The following is an 18,639-nucleotide window of genomic DNA, read 5'->3' as shown; positions in this document are numbered from 1 at the left end:
TTGCACGGGGTGCAGTCTGGTTTTGCAGCAGACACATTACTGGACATGATAGAAACTTTCAAATATATCAAGGGCTTTAACAAGGTACAGGTGGGAGACATTCTTCACAGGAAGAGGAGCAACAGAACACGAGGACATGCACTGAAACTAGAGGGAGGAAGATTCAGGGGAAATGCGAGGAAGAATTTTTTCACAGAAAGAGTACTAGATAAGTGGAATAGCCTCCCAACAGAGGTTGTAGACGCAAATACAGTAGTACAATTTAAACATGCTTGGGATAAGCATATTGATATCCTTACAAAAAAATAAGGATCAAATATGGTTTGAGGTAATATGTTTAAAAAAAGGGGCAGACTAGATGGGCCAAGTGGTTCTTATCTGCCGTCAAATTCTATGTTTCTATGTTTCTATGCCGCGAGAGTCTGTTCTGGCCCTGGTGTTCTGATAGCAATCCGGATGCTGGCGAATGTATACTGAACTCCAACATACTGACTGCCAGGATGCTGACCGTATCCCATATATAACAGGCATTAAAGTGTCGCATAATGTGTAAGGGGCATTGCGGGAGGTCCAATTCTAAATTTTGCTATGGGGCCCACAAAGTTTTAGTTAAGCCCCTGGGTGGACCGCAGGGATTACAATAGGATTGGCATCTAATCAGTGGAGCAGTTGGTGCCTTGGTGCCAGGGGACAGAAAACAGCAGGTTTTTGCAGGAGGGGACAACTACGTTATTTACCTCTTGGTCTAATACAACTAAATTACCTTCTAGTAATTTTGCTTCTTATCCTCACAGGTACGTGGTTACTTCGTTCACAGATGTAAAGGTATGTTTGTCTGATTCTGTGTCACTAGCACCATCTGTGCATGTGATACTCCTGGGGAGCTGGAGGTAGGAGGCAAATTAATAAAAAAAAAACATTTAAAAGAATGGATGACTGCTAATTGGCTGAGAATGGAATGGATGACTGCTGATTGGCTGAGAGCTCTCAGCAAGTCTTCAGCCGCCCATTCTTTTCAGATAAATTTATTGTGTACTTTTGTTTTGGTAGCTGTTGGAAGTGAGCAAGTTTTTTTTTTTTTTTCTAACTATAGAGAACGTGCAGTACCGATTGGTTATTAGATTCTTGTTTTTCGATGTGAGGAAATCAGAGTGGTTGGAAGCAGTTTATAGAGACTTTTCACCTTTAACAATAATCCACTATTGGTTAATTTAATGAAAGCATTGTCGTAGATCCATCCTCGATGATGAGTCCAGGTCTGCCAATTGAGGGCAGTATGGATGGCATGGTTCACAAAATCCATGATATCGTATTGGTAGACCAGTAAATGAAGATCAGAGATTTGTTGAATCTGATTTGACCGTGTTCAGAATATCCTACATGTACATTTGGGCATGACAAAGCTATGTCATTAAGAGCAATCAGAAGGAGTTTTTGCACCGTTACGGGACTGTTGAAACATGGATCCATCACAACATGCCAGAAATGAAGGATCAGTCAAAACAGTTGACTTCACCCGGCGAGTGTGCACCAAAGAAGGCAAAGCCTGTTCCATTGCCCAGAAAGGTCATGGCTACCATTTTCTCGGATTTGAATGTCATAATCTTCATCGCCTATTTTGAAAAGGGAAGAACGATCACAGGGCAGTAATGCTGAATTATTGGGCAGATTTGACAATGCGTTGAAGAGAAAACTGCCCCACTATTCGCTTTTCCCATATCGCCACAGCGAAATTGATGCAATTCGGCTACGAATTGTTGTTGTATTCTCCAGATTTGGCACCCTGCAAGTTCTTCCTGTTTCCAAACATGAAAAATGGTTCGGCGGAAAGATTTGCATCGAACGAGTAGGTCCTTGCCTTGCCAAAACTGAAGCCTATTTCAGAGTTCGACATGTTCCAACTTTTTTTTCAAGTCCTCCAAAAAATAGGATATACTATAGTTGAGCCAATTGTATAGAGCTGAAAGGGGCGTACAGTATGTTAAAAAAATAATTCAAAATCCCCCCCCCCCCTTAACACGGGTAGTTATCAGTCATATATATATCAAACCTTTCAGAGAACCAAAGGGCAAAATCACCACTTTATCAGTATCCAGTGTTTTAACTATCTGACAGCATACGGCTTCCCTCAGCATACTGTACCTTTTTTTTTTTTTTCCAGGTCTCCTCAGACACAAGTGAAATAATTGGTTCCACCTATGAATCATATGCACTGTATCAGTGTGTACTGAGTACACCTGTGCACCTGCCGTGTGTCCTGGAAAATGGGAATTGTTGGGGGTCCTTAAGATTTTGGGATGCATACAAACCTAAATTGTGTAATTAAATGCTAACGTGTATTAAACTTGAATTGTTTTATGTACTTAAATAGTTTTAACTTTTTTAGGACATATTTTATATGTGGTTTTTGTTCTGTTTTATCAATATCTTTATCATTATATTAATCAATGCTTTTTGTACTGTAATTCTAGAAGTGGCTTGAGTTCGGCAACAAACAAAGGGCCACGGCAGCCACAGGAATGAATGACAAGAGCTCCCGATCCCATTCAGTGTTTATGCTATCTGTAACCCAAACTATGGTAAGGCCGAGGGATCATTTCATCCTTTGGTGCAAGTAAAGCTCCATGCATACCAGACCATTTTTAAAAGATATGGTGCAATTTGTTCCTTCTGAGCGACGTCTCTTAAAATCCAATCGTGTCCTCTGTGCTGGATGCACAATGTTGACTAGATCGGCAATGAGGCCTGCTAGGGACCAACTGATGTCATTGAACGATATTGCTAAGTGTATCACTGACCCATGAATGCCACCATTATCGTTAACGTTATAAGCCTTTCCGCTAGTGTGTATGGAGCTTAAGGTCCCATCCCTCTGAAATTTAATTCCATGTGTTATCTCTAGTACAGTGCATACAAAGCAGGAACTGAATGCAATAACTTGTTCATATGTCCGTTTTCCAGACTGATCTTTTGGAAGGAGATATTCATACAAGAACTAGCCGAGTCAACTTGGTGGACTTGGCAGGAAGTGAACGCTGTAGCTCAGCGCAGACCAATGGTGTTAGAATGAAAGTAAGTAAGATGTATTAAGCCTGGTGAAGGGAGAGTGGAAGTTGATAATGCCCCAACCAATCCACTCCCAACTGTAATTTTCCAAAGAGCTGACTATCAACTTCCACGTTATCTCCACTATCTCTTCACCAGGCTTAATTCATCTGCCCCTCTGTTCCTGCTATGATATACCGCCTGTGTCTGCGCACATGACCAGCTTGTACATGTGGAATGTAGAACTTCCATGCTTGAAGTCATGAATGCCTGAATAGCACTCAAGTGCTCACAAGCAAGGCCCTCTCTCCTCATGTGCTTTTCATTCTCTCTGTACCTTATAATCTATACTCCCTACAATGGCACCTAACCCTCAGTTTCTGACACCCTGATGCTTATTTGTGTCATGTCCTCTGGTGCAGAAATGTTATACTTATTGTACATGGTCTTGTACAGTACTATAGAGGTAAGTATAGAAGAAATGTTTGTAGAGTGTCTGGCTTGGGCTCCCAGGACCCAGAAGCCTGTGTACTGCACTCTTTGCACCCACTATAGATATGCCATTGCCCTTACTATGGTTCGAATCCAGGTGTCAACTTCAGAAGGTCTACATCAGGGGTGGCCAAACCGGTCCTCGAGATTTACCAATGGTCCACATTTTCCACATCACTTAGCTGGTGCACAGCTGCAGTCAATACTAACTGTCACATTCCCCCAGATCACCTAGCTGGTGCACAGGTGTAGTCATTACTGTCACATTCCCCAGATCACATAGCTGGTGCACAGGTGTAGTCATTACTGTCACATTCCCCAGATCACCTAGCTGGTGCACAGCTGCAGTCAATACTAACTGTCACATTCCCCCAGATCACCTAGCTGGTGCACAGGTGTAGTCATTACTGTCACATTCCCCAGATCACCTAGCTGGTGCACAGGTGTAGTCATTACTGTCACATTCCCCAGATCACCTAGCTGGTGCACAGCTGCAGTCAATACTAACTGTCACATTCCCCCAGATCACCTAGCTGGTGCACAGGTGTAGTCATTACTGTCACATTCCCCAGATCACCTAGCTGGTGCACAGGTGTAGTCATTACTGTCACATTCCCCAGATCACCTAGCTGGTGCACAGCTGCAGTCATTACTAACTGTCACATTCCCCCAGATCACCTAGCTGATGCACAGGTGTAGTCATTACTGTCACATTCCCCAGATCACCTAGCTGGTGCACAGCTGCAGTCAATACTAACTGTCACATTCCCCCAGATCACCTAGCTGATGCACAGGTGTAGTCATTACTGTCACATTCCCCAGATCACCTAGCTGGTGCACAGCTGCAGTCAATACGAACTGTCACATTCCCCCAGATCACCTAGCTGGTGCACAGGTGTAGTCATTACTGTCACATTCCCCAGATCACCTAGCTGGTGCACAGCTGCAGTCAATACGAACTGTCACATTCCCCCAGATCACCTAGCTGGTGCACAGGTGTAGTCATTACTGTCACATTCCCCAGATCACCTAGCTGATGCACAGGTGTAGTCATTACTGTCGCATTCCCCAGATCACCTAGCTGGTGCACAGCTGCAGTCAATACGAACTGTCACATTCCCCCAGATCACCTAGCTGGTGCACAGGTGTAGTCATTACTGTCACATTCCCCAGATCACCTAGCTGGTGCACAGCTGCAGCCAATACTAACTGTCACATTCCCCCAGATCACCTAGCTGGTGCACAGGTGTAGTCATTACTGTCACATTCCCCAGATCACCTAGCTGGTGCACAGCTGCAGTCAATACGAACGGTCACATTTTCAAACCTGCTGCATTCATTCCTACTATAGATCCACAGGTTGCCTGGAAAACATGCACCGTTGGTAGATCTTGAGGACAGGTTTGGTCACCCCTGGTCTACATAAACCTAAATTATGTACAACATTGAGTGAATGACCCAAACACCTCTTGTGGCTTTAGTTAATCCAGAATTCAGAAAGAAATTCTATTTCAGATTTCACAATGAGAAACCAATATTTCCTAATAACGGTCTTTCAGGAGGGTGCCAGCATCAATAAGTCACTGCTTACTTTGGGGAAAGTGATATCTGCCCTTGTGGAGAGGTCTGACAACAGGCGACCCTTTATACCTTACAGAGAATCTGTGCTTACTTGGTAAGTCAAGCAATTTGTCTTTTCCCAGCACTTGGTACATCAAATGTGACTACTCCTGCCAAGTGGGTTTAGCTTGGGCTATAACTCAGAAATCATGGTGTCTCTTGTTTGTTAATACAATTTTTTTTCTACTTTAGTAGATACTTCAAGTATAATTGGATATTTCCAGAGTATGTTTGGTTTGCTCTTGCTATCTTAGATTTAGAAAGTGTCCATAGCAGTTTAGGAGGAAGTCTCTAAAGGCAGAGCCAGATTAAGGTCTAAATGGGCCTGGAGCTGAAAATTATCAAGGGCCTATTATGCGCAATAATGCAAACAACAAAGGGTTTGTGGCCAGCACCTAATGTGGGAGGCGTGACCAGTGTTCTGGTTGGGTGGTCTGCTCATGGGTGTGTCTCTATTTGTGTAAATACTTTCAACTAATTATATATGCCTGGAAAAGGCAGGGGGCTGGCATAGGAAAAATGCAGGGAGATATTTTGGCGGATGCCCTCCAAAGCTGCACCCGCAGGATGCCGATGTCCTAAGATACTTGTGGGGTCATCCATAAAAAAAATACTGAAAGCCGAAACTTGGACAACATTTCAGCACCTTTTATGTGGTCACCTAAGTTTACCACACCATATACCCCTTATACAAATCATGCAACACAATAGTAACCCCTTATACTGTACTTGTCTCTTACACATAATGCCATATGGAATGAGCCAAAATTCACACCGACTGAGCCAAAATTCACATAATGGCACACAGATTGAGTAAAAATTCAGGGATTTACCTGGGAATATGGTCCCAGGATCATGCAGGCCCATTTTACACCAGCCTAGTCCCTGCATTTTCTGGTGTGATGGGGAGAGAACCCCCCTCCTAAAACAACCATCTATATCCTCAGAACCAACTGAGCCTTTTACATGTGGGCTTCGAATGATTTTGGTCCTGTGAAACTGTGCCATTTGGTTCCAAAAAAATCTGTCCTCAAACAACATGAACAGCCATGAAATGACATTTCAGAAATGAAAAAATGAAATCAGTTTACCCGCAATATCTCTAGAACCAATGAACCCATATGGACCAGCCTGGTATCAGATTGAAGACCCAGCGATTTGGGATTGAGATCAACCTCGAGCTTCTGTGATGCCAGAGGGGGAACTGGCAGCCGTTGGAACCGGGTGGGGGTCAGAATTAGCGGGTCCCATGTTATTCGAAGAGGGGAAAACGTTCCAGGTTTACCTAGCAGTATCTCCGGTTCCCGGAGGGCTAGCAATGCGGGGCCGGGCTCATTGGAAAGCTCTGGCCCTCAGCTTCAAAAACTCTTTAGAGAGTGGGCCTGGAGCTGTAGCTCCATCAGCCCCATTGTTAATCCGGCCCTGTCTAAAGGGTTTATTGGTTTGTGCAGTGGTGGACCACGGCCCATAGGCTCTGATTTTTGAGAAACAAAAAGTTTCCCTGAGATACTGAAATGTGCAAACCTTCAGTGTCCTGTAGCTGCCACAGCACGTACAATGATTGTACTAACAATAGGTTTGTGCATTTCAACATTTGGCTATATCAGATGTAGGCAAATGGTCACTCCCAACATGCTCTGACACAGCTTAGCATTCCTTAACAGCCAAACTGTGGCTGTGCAAGCTAGGATGTGTACAGTAGTTCCAGAAGAGCTGGAGTGCTACAGGTTTGCCTACCCCTGAGTTATATATACAATAACATCAACCCAAAGGAGTTTAGTGATCGTGTTCACAGCCTTTTGTTCACCATATCCTTATTGAAGGGGCATAACAAAGAAAAAGTGCCACCAATGGGAGTGTGGTAAAAAAGGATCATGCAAGACATGCCCACTTCAGATTGGCACCTAGCCCTGTGTTCTAGGACAAACCACAAAACTTGGGTGTAATTACTGAGGCTGTAAAGGCAGGAACCCTGATGGTTCTTTTAAATCCACCCAAAATAACCACCCACCCTTAATTCCAAAGTGGGTGGGCTGGGTAGGTCTACTCTAACATGTCTTCAGGCCTCATACACTACTGCAACTTCTCTGAGAGGAGAAGTCACAGCTGATCCCTCTTGAACCACCCAGGAACTTCCTGGGCGGCAGGATCACATTGTACGTGTTCCCATTCCCTGCTGCCGGGAGGGGGGGGGGGGTGTCAAAATGAGAGTTTGGACGTGCAGGATGTCTGATCTCCAACTTCGATCTGGTACACACAGGGCCATGGATTGGATATCATACATGTGATTTGGTCACTTTTCACCCGATTTCTCTGCCCGATCTGTCGAAATCTGATGAAAATTGGCCAAATCACACTAGCTTCTTAAGTAGAGCACATCTTTTCCCTCTTAGTGCTGCACAGGATAGAAGGTCTATCTATCTCCCCCTGTGCTTGCTTTTTCTAACCTATGTTGGGCATATAATCTGTATGTTCACCCCCTTCCTGGGATAACAGTTGTGGTATGACGCTCAGTCGGGATTCTGATGTTGGAATAATGACCGTCTAAATACCAACTGCTGAGACTCCAGGGCGAGCACTACGGAGGGGTGTGGTATGGGACTCCGACAGTCGGGATCCCGACAGTCATTATCCCGACGTTGGGATCCCGACTGCCCGGAGTTAGACAGCATGGCGAGTGCAAAAAAAGCCCCTTGCGGGCTCGCTGCGGGCACGGTGGCTCGCTACGCGAGCCACCTATTCTATTCTCCCTCTATGGGGGTCGTGGACCCCCACGAGGGAAAATAGCGGGTGGCCGTCGGTCACCCGGCTGCCAGCATTTTGACAGTCGGGATGCCGACGTCGGGTAAATGACTGTCGGCATCCCGACTGTCGGGAACCCATCCGGCACCCCTACGGAGCCCCTTGCGCAAACCTCTTCAGCCTTTATCACATTGCTACCATTATATCGAACCAGGGAAGTAATGAGAGGCCAACTCCTGTGATACGTTCCTCCCTACAGCAAAAAAACCCATAAAGGGTTCAACCAACAGTTCCCAAATAGTTAAAAAATAGAGGTTATGTGGTCTAGTCTCTACTGGGTTAGATGTAAGTAAATGTCAAAGAAAAATAATTGGATATCAGCTAGAAGTATGTAAAAAAATAGATAATGTTCAAATAGTAAGACATAAATGTCTTTATTTCTTAAATATTTACTAATGGTACCATAGGAATTCCAATGAAAGTCACACAACATACAGTAAAAATATAGAAAATGAACATACAAATACTTTGCTGTATATCTGACATAAAGCAACGGATAAGGCACACCTTAATGGCCAACGCGTTTCAATCCACAAGGGATCTTGAACACTGGAATAGTGGAGCAGCAGGCCCACATTGACAGGCAGCATTGTACCTGCTGCCAGCTAATTAGTCTGCTGAACAGTGAGCTGTATCCCCTTTCAAACCAGACACTACACAGAGAAGGGGCAGGTGGACATTGTGGATTCACGACTCACTTGTGCTATTGGGACACTGACTGACCCGGGATCCAGGAGCGGAGGTAATTACATCTTTCCCTCAGTCTCCTTATGCATATACCCGTTTACACATCAACCAGTCATTTTTGTCTTCTGGCCCATGTGTAGGTGTGCCTTTATCTTTTGCTTACGTTCGATATACAGCTTTTTCTGGCTGTTAATTATCTAATTTTACCCTCTATGTATGTTGTGACTTTTTATTGGTACCACTGGAAAATATTTTTTAAGGAATTAATTTTTTTTGTCTTTACAATTTGAACATTGACTATTTTTTGGTGTACTTATAGCTGATGTCCTATCATTTTTTTTCTTGGACATTTACTTCTATCTAACCCAGCATATACCCCATCACCACCTTTTTTTTATTTATTTTTATCATATCTAAACCGCTAACTCTTTAGTGATCAAATTACAAAAAATGTATTGAAATGGAAAATAAACGAACAATAGATTTAGTATCGCTCATTTTTTTTCTTTCTAGAATTAATTTTTTATTTTCTTACATTTTTCAAGGCTGCTGAAGGAGAGTTTAGGTGGCAACTCTAAGACTGCCATGATTGCCACCATCAGTCCCACATCTGCTTGTCTAGAGGAGAGTCTAAGCACTCTGCGTTATGCCAGTCAGGCGCGGAACATAATCAATGTGGCCAGAGTAAATGAAGACTCAAATGCTGCTCTAATCAGAGGTACTGGGTGGTCTTCTATTTAAATGCAGTTGTTTTTTTAGGGTTAGAATAATAAAAATAGCAAATTGCCATTGTACTATGTAGAGATGTGTGTAGGACAGTGGTTCCCAAACTGTGTGCCGTGGCTCCCTGGGGTGCCTCGGGACACTTACAGGGGTGCCACGGGTTGGTGGTCCAGGACCAATTCAAATTATTTATGATCAATTATTTGTGGACAAAACCAGTGATGGTGGCTGCCAATCATAAAATATGTACAATCAGAAGCAAATCCTGCCTTTTACCACATAACTGAACCTAAGAAACACATATAAACACAATCTACTTCATTTTATATATTTTTGGGGGGGCCTAGGGGTGCCGTGGAAAAATTCTGCTACTATAGGGTGCCGTGATTCTAAAAAGATTGGGAACCCCTGGTGTAGGATATGGTTAATCCAATAAGGGCACTCAGTCTCGTCATGAAGTTTTAATATTGGTACTTTACCAGTCAATTCACATGTAGGTCTACGTTTCGGCCACTAGGTGGCCTTTCTCAAGACAGACAGACAGTAGACGTTCTCACAGCTCAGTCCTCCTGACTCTTGAGCTGTGAGGACGACTACCTGTCTTGAGAAAGGCCACCTAGTGGACGAAACGTAGACCTACATGTGAATTGACTGGTAATGTACCAATATTAAAACTTCATGACGAGACTGAGTGCCTTTATTGGATTAACCATACCCTACCTTGCTATATGATTGGGACATTCTGTGTCACCTTAAAGGAGCAACCCCTATGATATTCAATGTTGGCCATGAGTATAGATAGATAGATAGATAGATAGATAGATAGATAGATATTCTCCTTTTTATTTTCAGAGCTAAAGTGTGAGATTGCGAAGCTGAAGGCCACCCAGCAGAGTGTACAAGGCGTCGACCAGGCTATGTATGAGTCCAGTTTGCAGGAGATTTGTAGTTTGAGGGAACTACTGTCCCAGGAAAGGAAGCTGATGGAAACCCAGAAGTAAGCAGTATTGATACTTTGGATGTTTTTGTAACTGAAAGGGACAATTACATACAGTAGGCGTCAGGACTGTAGCAAAAATTATTTAAAGAAAACTGACTTTGTTCATTTAAAACCTAATTTTGAAATAATTTGAGGTCATAAAAGCTTTTCTAAGTGAACATTTCTTTTCACCTTTTCGTCTTTGTATAACCTTAAACTGATGTCTTTACTGTTTAAAAAGCTGCTCTTATAAGATTCTAGCAACCCGCACCTGCTTCACACGGGTACATTTCTTCTAATAACGGTGATGTGTGAAGCAGGGGCGGGGCCTAGTTTATTATATATTGTGAGCGGCACAGTACTACTTCTCTTGCTGTGGGCGGTTCCCATCATGTATTATATACCTAAGCTGCACAGTATTACTTCACCCCTCACCGAGCCTTCTCACACGCACACTGCCTGTTATTGTATGACCTGACTATTTCATCCACAGGGTCCCCCCAACAATGGTTATTGCATGTAGTAACCCGATTTATATAAAGGGCGAATAACGCCTTAAAACACCCATATTCTTTTTGAACCTTTTATAAATTCACCATGTGTTCTACACCTGAAATCACTATTAATGGTTAACAAGTCTCTAAAATATTGTGCGATACTGGACACCCAAAACTAGGGTCATTTAACCCCTTGAGTGATGGGTTCTGCTGGGGCAGGACAAACCTACCAGGGCAGGTTTGTCCTGCCCCAGCAAAACCCACCACAGGACGTTGGAATTCCCCCCCCCCCTCTTTCGATCTGGCGTTTGTACTTCGGAGCTTCCCTGCCCTCGCTGCCTTAGCCACCTTTTGCATTCAGCAGTGATGTCGGTGGCAGGCTTGGGGATGTTCGTGGCGGCTCGGGAGGACTCGGGTGCCTGAGCGCTCCCTAGTCCCCCCAAGCTGCGCCGAACATGCCTGAGCCTGCTGCTGACGTCACTGCTTTCGCCATGGTGGCTGGGTCAGGGGAGCTATGGTGTACACCGGAACAAAGGTGATGGGGGGGGGGGGGCTCTAGAGGTGCTGAGCCAGTCGTGCGCACCTATTCTATATTAGCAGTATGCCCAGAGATTTTCCGGGACAGCCCGCTGCAGCAGCGCAGCTGAGCCCGGAAAATTTCAAGGCATACCACACAAGGGGTTAATCCCATGCCAATCATGTTCTAGAAATACAGCTCTGTGTCCATGAAATCCTTTGTAAGCATTTAACTTTGCCTCCACATGGCCCAATAGTTCTTTATTGGGAATGATATACAATGCATTCAAAGTAAAAAATTTTTTTTCGAAAATTGAATTCCTCAATCACGCCTAGTGTGGCAAAATTGAGGGGAGGGGTGGGGGTTTGCTTATGCATCACCAGTGTCTCAGGACCAAATTCCACCTCCAAATTGACTACCCTGGGGAGTAACTTGTTGAGAAGGAGAAGCTTACGGACGGTGACCGTGTAATCATATACAGGTTTCTTTAGTTACATCCAAGCACAAATACTTTTTCCACAATAAAGGCCATACCATTTGCGTGTCTGATGGTAATTGACGGTCACTAGAGCTTACATAGACATCGCTGCGGCAGACCTGGCGGAGATAGAAATAAACGTTTCATGCGGTGTAGCATAGCTAAGTAAAACCCACTTTAATAATTGATGGAAAATGTGACCAATAGGAACCATCACAAAGCTGTAGCCCGGGTGTTCCTGCAGCTGTATATGTTCTGGAGGTTTTGCAAGGAACTTTAAAAAATACAACCTTGTGTGGAAACCTGTCAAAAGTAACATGGGGGGTTGAGTACAGAACATTGACTGGATTCTGGCTGTATTGGTACCAATGGATTACATTGAATGGCAGAATCCGATTTCTTTCCTTTTTGCAATTTCTGTTTTCCCAACTGATTTCAGATCTTGGGAGGAAAAACTCCTTGCCCAACAACAGGAAATTGATGCAGTAACGGAGTTACAGGTATGTTTTTTTAACCCCTGTGTAAACTGTACATACTGAATCTAAATTAGCGAGAATGTCTCTAGTATTTGGGGGTTCCTTCTGTTCAATAATTTAATTTCTCTTGCTTTGTTCCCAGAGAGCTGGTGTCTGCTTTAAAGTTGACAACAAATGTCCCAATCTAGTCAATCTAAACGAGGACCCGCAGCTGTCTGAAGTGCTAATTTACCTAATAAAGGAGGGTCAGACTAAAGTGGGGAAGCAGACCCCAGGCTCGGAGCATGAGATCCAACTAACCGGAGCCCTCATAGCCATAGACCACTGGTACGTAGAGCAATGCACTTCATTTGGTTACTGGTTTTACATGTTCTGTATAATTCTATTGTAGTTCTGGTTGTTGTAAGGGGACAAAAGCTTTAACCCTTTCCCGACATTTGACGTATATATACATCATGGCCGGGATGTACTTCCCGACACATGACGTATATATACGTCATGACTTTAAACTGTCACCGCGTCTATAGACGCGGTGACAGTTTAAACATGTCTGCTGTCCCTGACAGCAGACATGTCCCAGCATGCCCAGGGGGGGCGGCGATGCCTCCCCCCCATCGGCGATCGCTGCGATTGGCTGTTCAATGTGAACAGCCAATCGCAGCGTTTTCCTGTGTTACCGGCGAATCAGACGCTCGGTAACACAGGGATCAATCACCGCCGGGTGTGAGGGGGCGTGAGGGGGTCACCGGTGATGACCACACCTCACCCCACCTGCCCCCAAGGCTGTGATTGGTCCGTCGGACCAATCACAGCCATGGCGCGTGATTTAAACTAACGGTGACTGCGCTGCAGACGCCATTCCGGTCTGGAATTGCGTGCAGAGCGGTCACCGTGCCAATCTGTCGTGATATACTGACCTGATCCTTGCCTGATACTTACCTGATCATCGCTGGTAGCGTGCTGCCAGCAGCTGGATGCTTCCTAGATCTTGTGACTTCCTGTGTGCTGCTGCTGCAGTGTCATAGAGTGTCATAGAGTGTCATAGAGTGTCATAGAGTGTCATAGAGTGTCATAGAGTGTCATAGAGTGCTATATTTTGTGTCTGCTGCCCCCCCTTTTGTGCTGATCAGTATAAATTAACTGATCAGCAACTTTTTGGGGGTGCAGGGTTTTTTTTTTTTTATATATACCCTGTCAGGTTGCACCCACAGTTGTGTGCCTGCTGCCCCTCACTGCTAATCAGTGTTGCATCACTGATCTGCAGTTTTTTTTTTTGGAGAGTGCAGTGGGGTTTTGTTTTTACACCCACGTTGCTTTTGTGGGTGTCCTGTGGCCGCTGAGCGCTGATCAGTGACGTACATCACTGAACAGCATTTTTGGCACAGGGTTGATATAATTTTTTTTCTGCAGTTTTTTTAAATTGTTTTTTTTTTTTTGGAGAGTGCAGTGGGGTTTTGTTTTTACACCCACGTTGCTTTTGTGGGTGTCCTGTGGCCGCTGAGCGCTGATCAGTGACGTACATCACTGATCAGCATTTTCGGCACAGGGTTGATCTATTTTTTTTTTTTTTTTGGGATCAAATTCTTGTTGCCTTTGAGCGCTGTTCAGTGACTGACGTTACTGACCAACATCTGTGCTCAATTTTTGGCGCAGGACCTTTTTTTTTTTTTTTTTTTTTTTAACCCCTTCAAGGTTGTACCAAAAGCTGCCTTGAAGTTGCTGAGTGACGTACATCACAGATCAGCATTTTTGCCACAGGGTTGATCTAATTTTTTTTTTTTTTTTATTGGGATCAAATTCCTGTATAAAGTATTTTTTTTTCTGCACTACATACACACTACACACTACATACCCCCCGTGTTGAAATAAAGTTTGTACCCCCCCTACACTATACACATGTTGAAACATTACACTTACAGAAACACAAAAATAAAAATGGCATCCCAAATGTCATCCCAATCATCCAGAAGAATGTATTCAGCGGAGGAGGCATATGCCATGCTTGCCTTTGACTCTGACACAGCCAGTGATGCAAGCGGGGAATTTGAAGGATTCGTCTTCACCTCATCTTCCTCCTCTAGTGATGAGGGACCCCCTCAAAGACGCCCCCGTAGAGCAGCTGAGACCCCCCCCCCCAAATGATTGATCCCGTATGGACCCCACCACCAGACAATTTTGAGCCCCAGGTTCCTGAGTTTTTGGCCATCCCAGGAATCCAATTTGGTTCAACAGGTCTCAGAGAAATTGACTTTTTCAAATTATTTTTCTCTGATTTTATAAATTTAATGGTGGACCAAAGTAATTTATATGCCCAGCAGTTTATTGCTCAAAACCCCACGTCCTCATTTGCTAGGTGTACCCCTGTAGATGCAGTAGAGATGATGACGTTTTGGGGTCTGGTGTTACATATGGGCATAGTAAAAAAGCCAGAAATTAGGCAATATTGGAGTACAGATGTTCTGTACAGCACCCCACTTTACCGTATGGCCATGACTCGGACTCGTTTTGAGACAATCCTTAAATTTTTACATTACACCGATAATGCACAGTGCCCACCCAGAGATGATCCACCTTTGACCGGCTATTCAAAGTCAGGTCGGTCATTGATCATTTCAGTGCCAAATTTGCAGAGATGTACATCCCTGAAAAATTTATTTGTATCGACGAGTCCCTTATACATTTTAAAGGAAGGGTTAAATTCCGCCAGTACCTTCCCAGTAAGAGGGCAAGGTATGGCATAAAAATGTATAAAATGTGTGAAAGCACCTCAGGGTACACCCACAGGTTTAGGGTATATGAAGGGAAGGATTCAAGAATTGAACCGCCAGAATGCCCCCCCTCCCTCGTAGGTGTAGTGGAAAAATTGTCTGGGATTTAGTGCACCCCTTCCTGGATAAAGGTTATCACCTCTATGTGGATAACTTTTACACTAGCATCCCCCTGTTTAAGGCCCTTGGTTCAAGAGGTACAGCAGCTTGCGGTACTGTGCGCAAGAACCAAAGAGGCCTCCCAAAAACGCACATTGCCCAAGTACTGAGAAGGGGTGAAAGCAGGGCACAATCCACCGAAAATATGTTGTTGGTCAAATATAAGGACAAGAGGGATGTCCTTATACTGACAACAATTCATGGAGACAGTACCACCTCCGTCCCTGTACGAGGTACCAGTACCCACACCTCAAAACCTAATTGTATCCTAGATTACAATAAGTACATGGGCGGAGTGGATCTTTCAGATCAGGTACTGAAGCCGTACAGTGCCCTGCGGACAACAAAAATCTGGTACAAGAAGCTGGCCGTGTATATCATCCAGATGGCACTGTATAACGCTTACGTGCTATTCCGTTCTGCCAGCCAGAGGGGGACATTTATGCACTTTCAAGAGGAAGTCATAAAGGGCCTAATATTTGGGAACCAGCAGGCAGAGGGCCCCAGTACTTCTAGTACTGGCCCCCGTATTGTACCAGGGCAGCATTTTCCTAACGAAATCCCCTCCACTGCAAAAAAGGGCAGGACACAAAAAAGGTGCAAAGTTTGCTATAAAAAGGGAATAAGAAAGGATACTATTTTCCACTGTGAAACTTGCCCCGACAAACCCGGCCTATGTATAAAGGAGTGTTTTAAAATATACCACACATCTATGGATTATTAGGTTCATCATTTCACCGTGCTTCGGGGGTCTTGCTAATGCCACATAGCACCCACCATTCATTCCACCAGAATCTGAGCTGCAAAATCCAAAAATCACTCCTTCCCTTCTGAGTCCTGCCATGCACCCAACTGGTATTTTTTGGTCACATATGAGGCATTGCCATACTCGGGAGAAATTGAGGCACAGATTTTGGGGTGCTTTTTCTCCTTCATACCTTATGAAAATGAAAAATTTTGAGCCAGAACTGCATTTTTGTGTAAAAAAATGTAATTTTTCATTTGCACAGCCCAGTTGTATCAAAATTGGTGAAACCCCTGGGGGTTTGAAATGTACACTATACCCCTAGATGAATTCCCTGAGGGGTGTAGTTTGCAAAATGGGGTCACTTGTGGGGAGGTTTCACTGTATTGGTGCTTTGGTGGTCTTGCTAATGTGACATAGCACCCACCAACATTCCACCAGAATCTGTGCTGCAAAATCCAAATATCACTCCTTCCCTTCTGAGTCCTGCCATGCACCCAAATGGTATTTTTTGGTCACATGTGAGGCATTGCCGTATTTGGGAGAAATTGGGGCACAGATTTTGGGGTGCTTTGTCTCCTTCATTCCTTGTGAAAATGAAAAATTTTGAGCCAGAACTGCATTTTTGTGTAAAAAATTTAATTTTTCATTTTCACTGCCCAGTTGTACCACAATTGGTGAAACCCCTGGGGGTTTGAAATGTACACTATACCCCTAGTTAAATTCCCTGAGGGGTGTAGTTTGCAAAATGGGGTCACTTGTTGGGGGGGTTCCACTGTATTGGTGCTTCGGGGGTCTTGCTAATGCGACATAGCACCCACCAACATTCCACCAGAATCTGTGCTGCAAAATCCAAATATCACTCCTTCACTTCTGAGTCCTGCCATGCACCCAAATGGTATTTTTTGGTCACATGTGAGGCATTGCCGTACTCGGGAGAAATTGGGGCACAGATTTTGGGGTGCTTTGTCTCCTTCATTCCTTGTGAAAATGAAAAATTTTGAGCCAGAACTGCATTTTTGTGTAAAAAATGTAATTTTTCATTTTCACAGCCCAGTTGTACCACAATTGGTGAAACCCCTGGGGGTTTGAAATGTACACTATACCCCTAGATGAATTCCCTGAGGGGTGTAGTTTGCAAAATGGGGTCACTTGTGGGGGGGTTCCTAACTTTTAGCATCTTATGGTGCCTAGAAACCTACATGGTGCCTAAAAAATAATCTCATAAAAAGGAGGCTCCAAAATCAAGTAGGTGCTCCTTCTATTATGAAGCCTGTGGTTTGGTCAACGTGCACACTAGGGCCACATAAAGGATATTTATGAAAACAAAAGAATTGGGGGAATCAATTTTTAGTCACATTTCTATAGTAAAATCTACTGTGTTCCTTAGAAAAATGTATTAAAATAGAAAATCTGCAAAAAAAATGAAATTTTGAAATTTCACCTACACTTTGTTTTAATTCCTGTGAAACACCTAAAGGGTTAACAAACTTCCAAAATGCTGTTTTGAATACTGTGAGGGGTGCAGTTTTTGAAATGGCATCATTTATGGGGGTGTCTCACATACAAGTCCCTCAAAGTCACATCAGAACTGAACTGGTCCCTAAAAAAATCAGTGTTTGAAATTTTCTTGAAAATTTTAGAATTTGCTATTCATATTTTAAGCCTCCTAGTGTCCAAAAAATTTAAAAGGAGGTTAAAATAATGATGGAAACATAAAGTATACATATGGTCTATGTTAGTTATTAACTATTTTGAGTGGTATGATTATTTGTCTCACAAGCAGAAAATGTAACATTTTAAAAATTGCTAAATTTTCAATTTTTTTACGACATTTTGGTATTTTTCACAAAAAAACAGACTGTATCGACCCAAATTTACCACTAACTTGAAGTACAATGTGTCACGAGAAAACAGTCTCAAAATCACTGGGATAAGTAAAAGCAAAAAAAAGTTATCCCCACTTAAGTGATACATGTCAGATTTGAAAAAAAGGGCTCTGTCAGGAAGGCAAAAACAGGCTGCGGCGGGAAGGGGTTAAAATGAAATAAAAATTTAATCTGGATTGGGGATAAAGGATTTTAAAATCCTTGTTTATAACCTAATCCCCAATTTACATTTATTCGTCCTATTGTTCTTTTGCAGCGTCTTCAATAATGAATGCGGCAATGTGACTCTAGCTCCAGTGCCCGGTGCAAGGACGTTTGTTAATGGAAACCTAATTCAGGAACCTGTCTCTCTCCATCAGGTAAGAACTTGATTATCTTTAATATTTTATAGTGCTGAGGCCTAATTTTTTTAAAGTTTTTTTTTTTTTTTTTTTTTTTTTTTTATTTTTTTTTTTGGTTTGTAAAAAGGAGGTTCAGTACTTTGAATATGTGTATGTTCCGCATTGGTGTGATATGAGCAGCTCTTTAGCGAAGGGGTTTTAAAATATACAAATATAAGAAGAGCTGAATAGAGTAAAAAATAATAAATAAAAAAATAAAAATAAAAGAGTGGAAAAAAGAAAAGTTTGGTAAATAATGGACCATGTTTACACTCCTTTTTGGAGAAAGTATAGTCCCTGGCCAAACACTTTCCCTGTCTTACCCTACAAAGCGGTATTACTCAGCCTGTTAAGGGCAGTCTGCTTAGAAGTCGTGGCCAGA

At 43.3% G+C, this 18,639-nt stretch overlaps 1 protein-coding gene across 3 annotated transcripts in view; it reads left to right on the top strand.

Moving 5' to 3' along the window:
* Nucleotides 1-18,639, top strand: part of LOC146037083 (kinesin-like protein KIF14) — a 68,934-nt gene that overhangs the window by 23,738 nt on the left and 26,557 nt on the right. For all 3 annotated transcript variants that reach the window (XM_083160996.1, XM_083160997.1, XM_083160995.1), the window contains 9 exons: nucleotides 795-825; nucleotides 2,472-2,579; nucleotides 2,962-3,072; nucleotides 5,097-5,212; nucleotides 9,192-9,364; nucleotides 10,222-10,366; nucleotides 12,280-12,340; nucleotides 12,459-12,643; nucleotides 18,134-18,236. In XM_083160996.1, coding sequence (XP_083017122.1) covers nucleotides 795-825; nucleotides 2,472-2,579; nucleotides 2,962-3,072; nucleotides 5,097-5,212; nucleotides 9,192-9,364; nucleotides 10,222-10,366; nucleotides 12,280-12,340; nucleotides 12,459-12,643; nucleotides 18,134-18,236 — 1,033 coding nt within the window. The remainder of the gene's footprint in view (nucleotides 1-794; nucleotides 826-2,471; nucleotides 2,580-2,961; nucleotides 3,073-5,096; nucleotides 5,213-9,191; nucleotides 9,365-10,221; nucleotides 10,367-12,279; nucleotides 12,341-12,458; nucleotides 12,644-18,133; nucleotides 18,237-18,639) is intronic.

Source organism: Crinia signifera, chromosome 9, assembly GCF_055691185.1.
Source record: "Crinia signifera chromosome 9, ASM5569118v1, whole genome shotgun sequence".
In the NCBI taxonomy this organism is placed as follows: domain Eukaryota; kingdom Metazoa; phylum Chordata; class Amphibia; order Anura; family Myobatrachidae; genus Crinia; species Crinia signifera.
The sequence above is the reverse complement of the archived record's forward strand: the minus strand, read 5'-3'. Positions and strand labels throughout refer to the sequence as shown.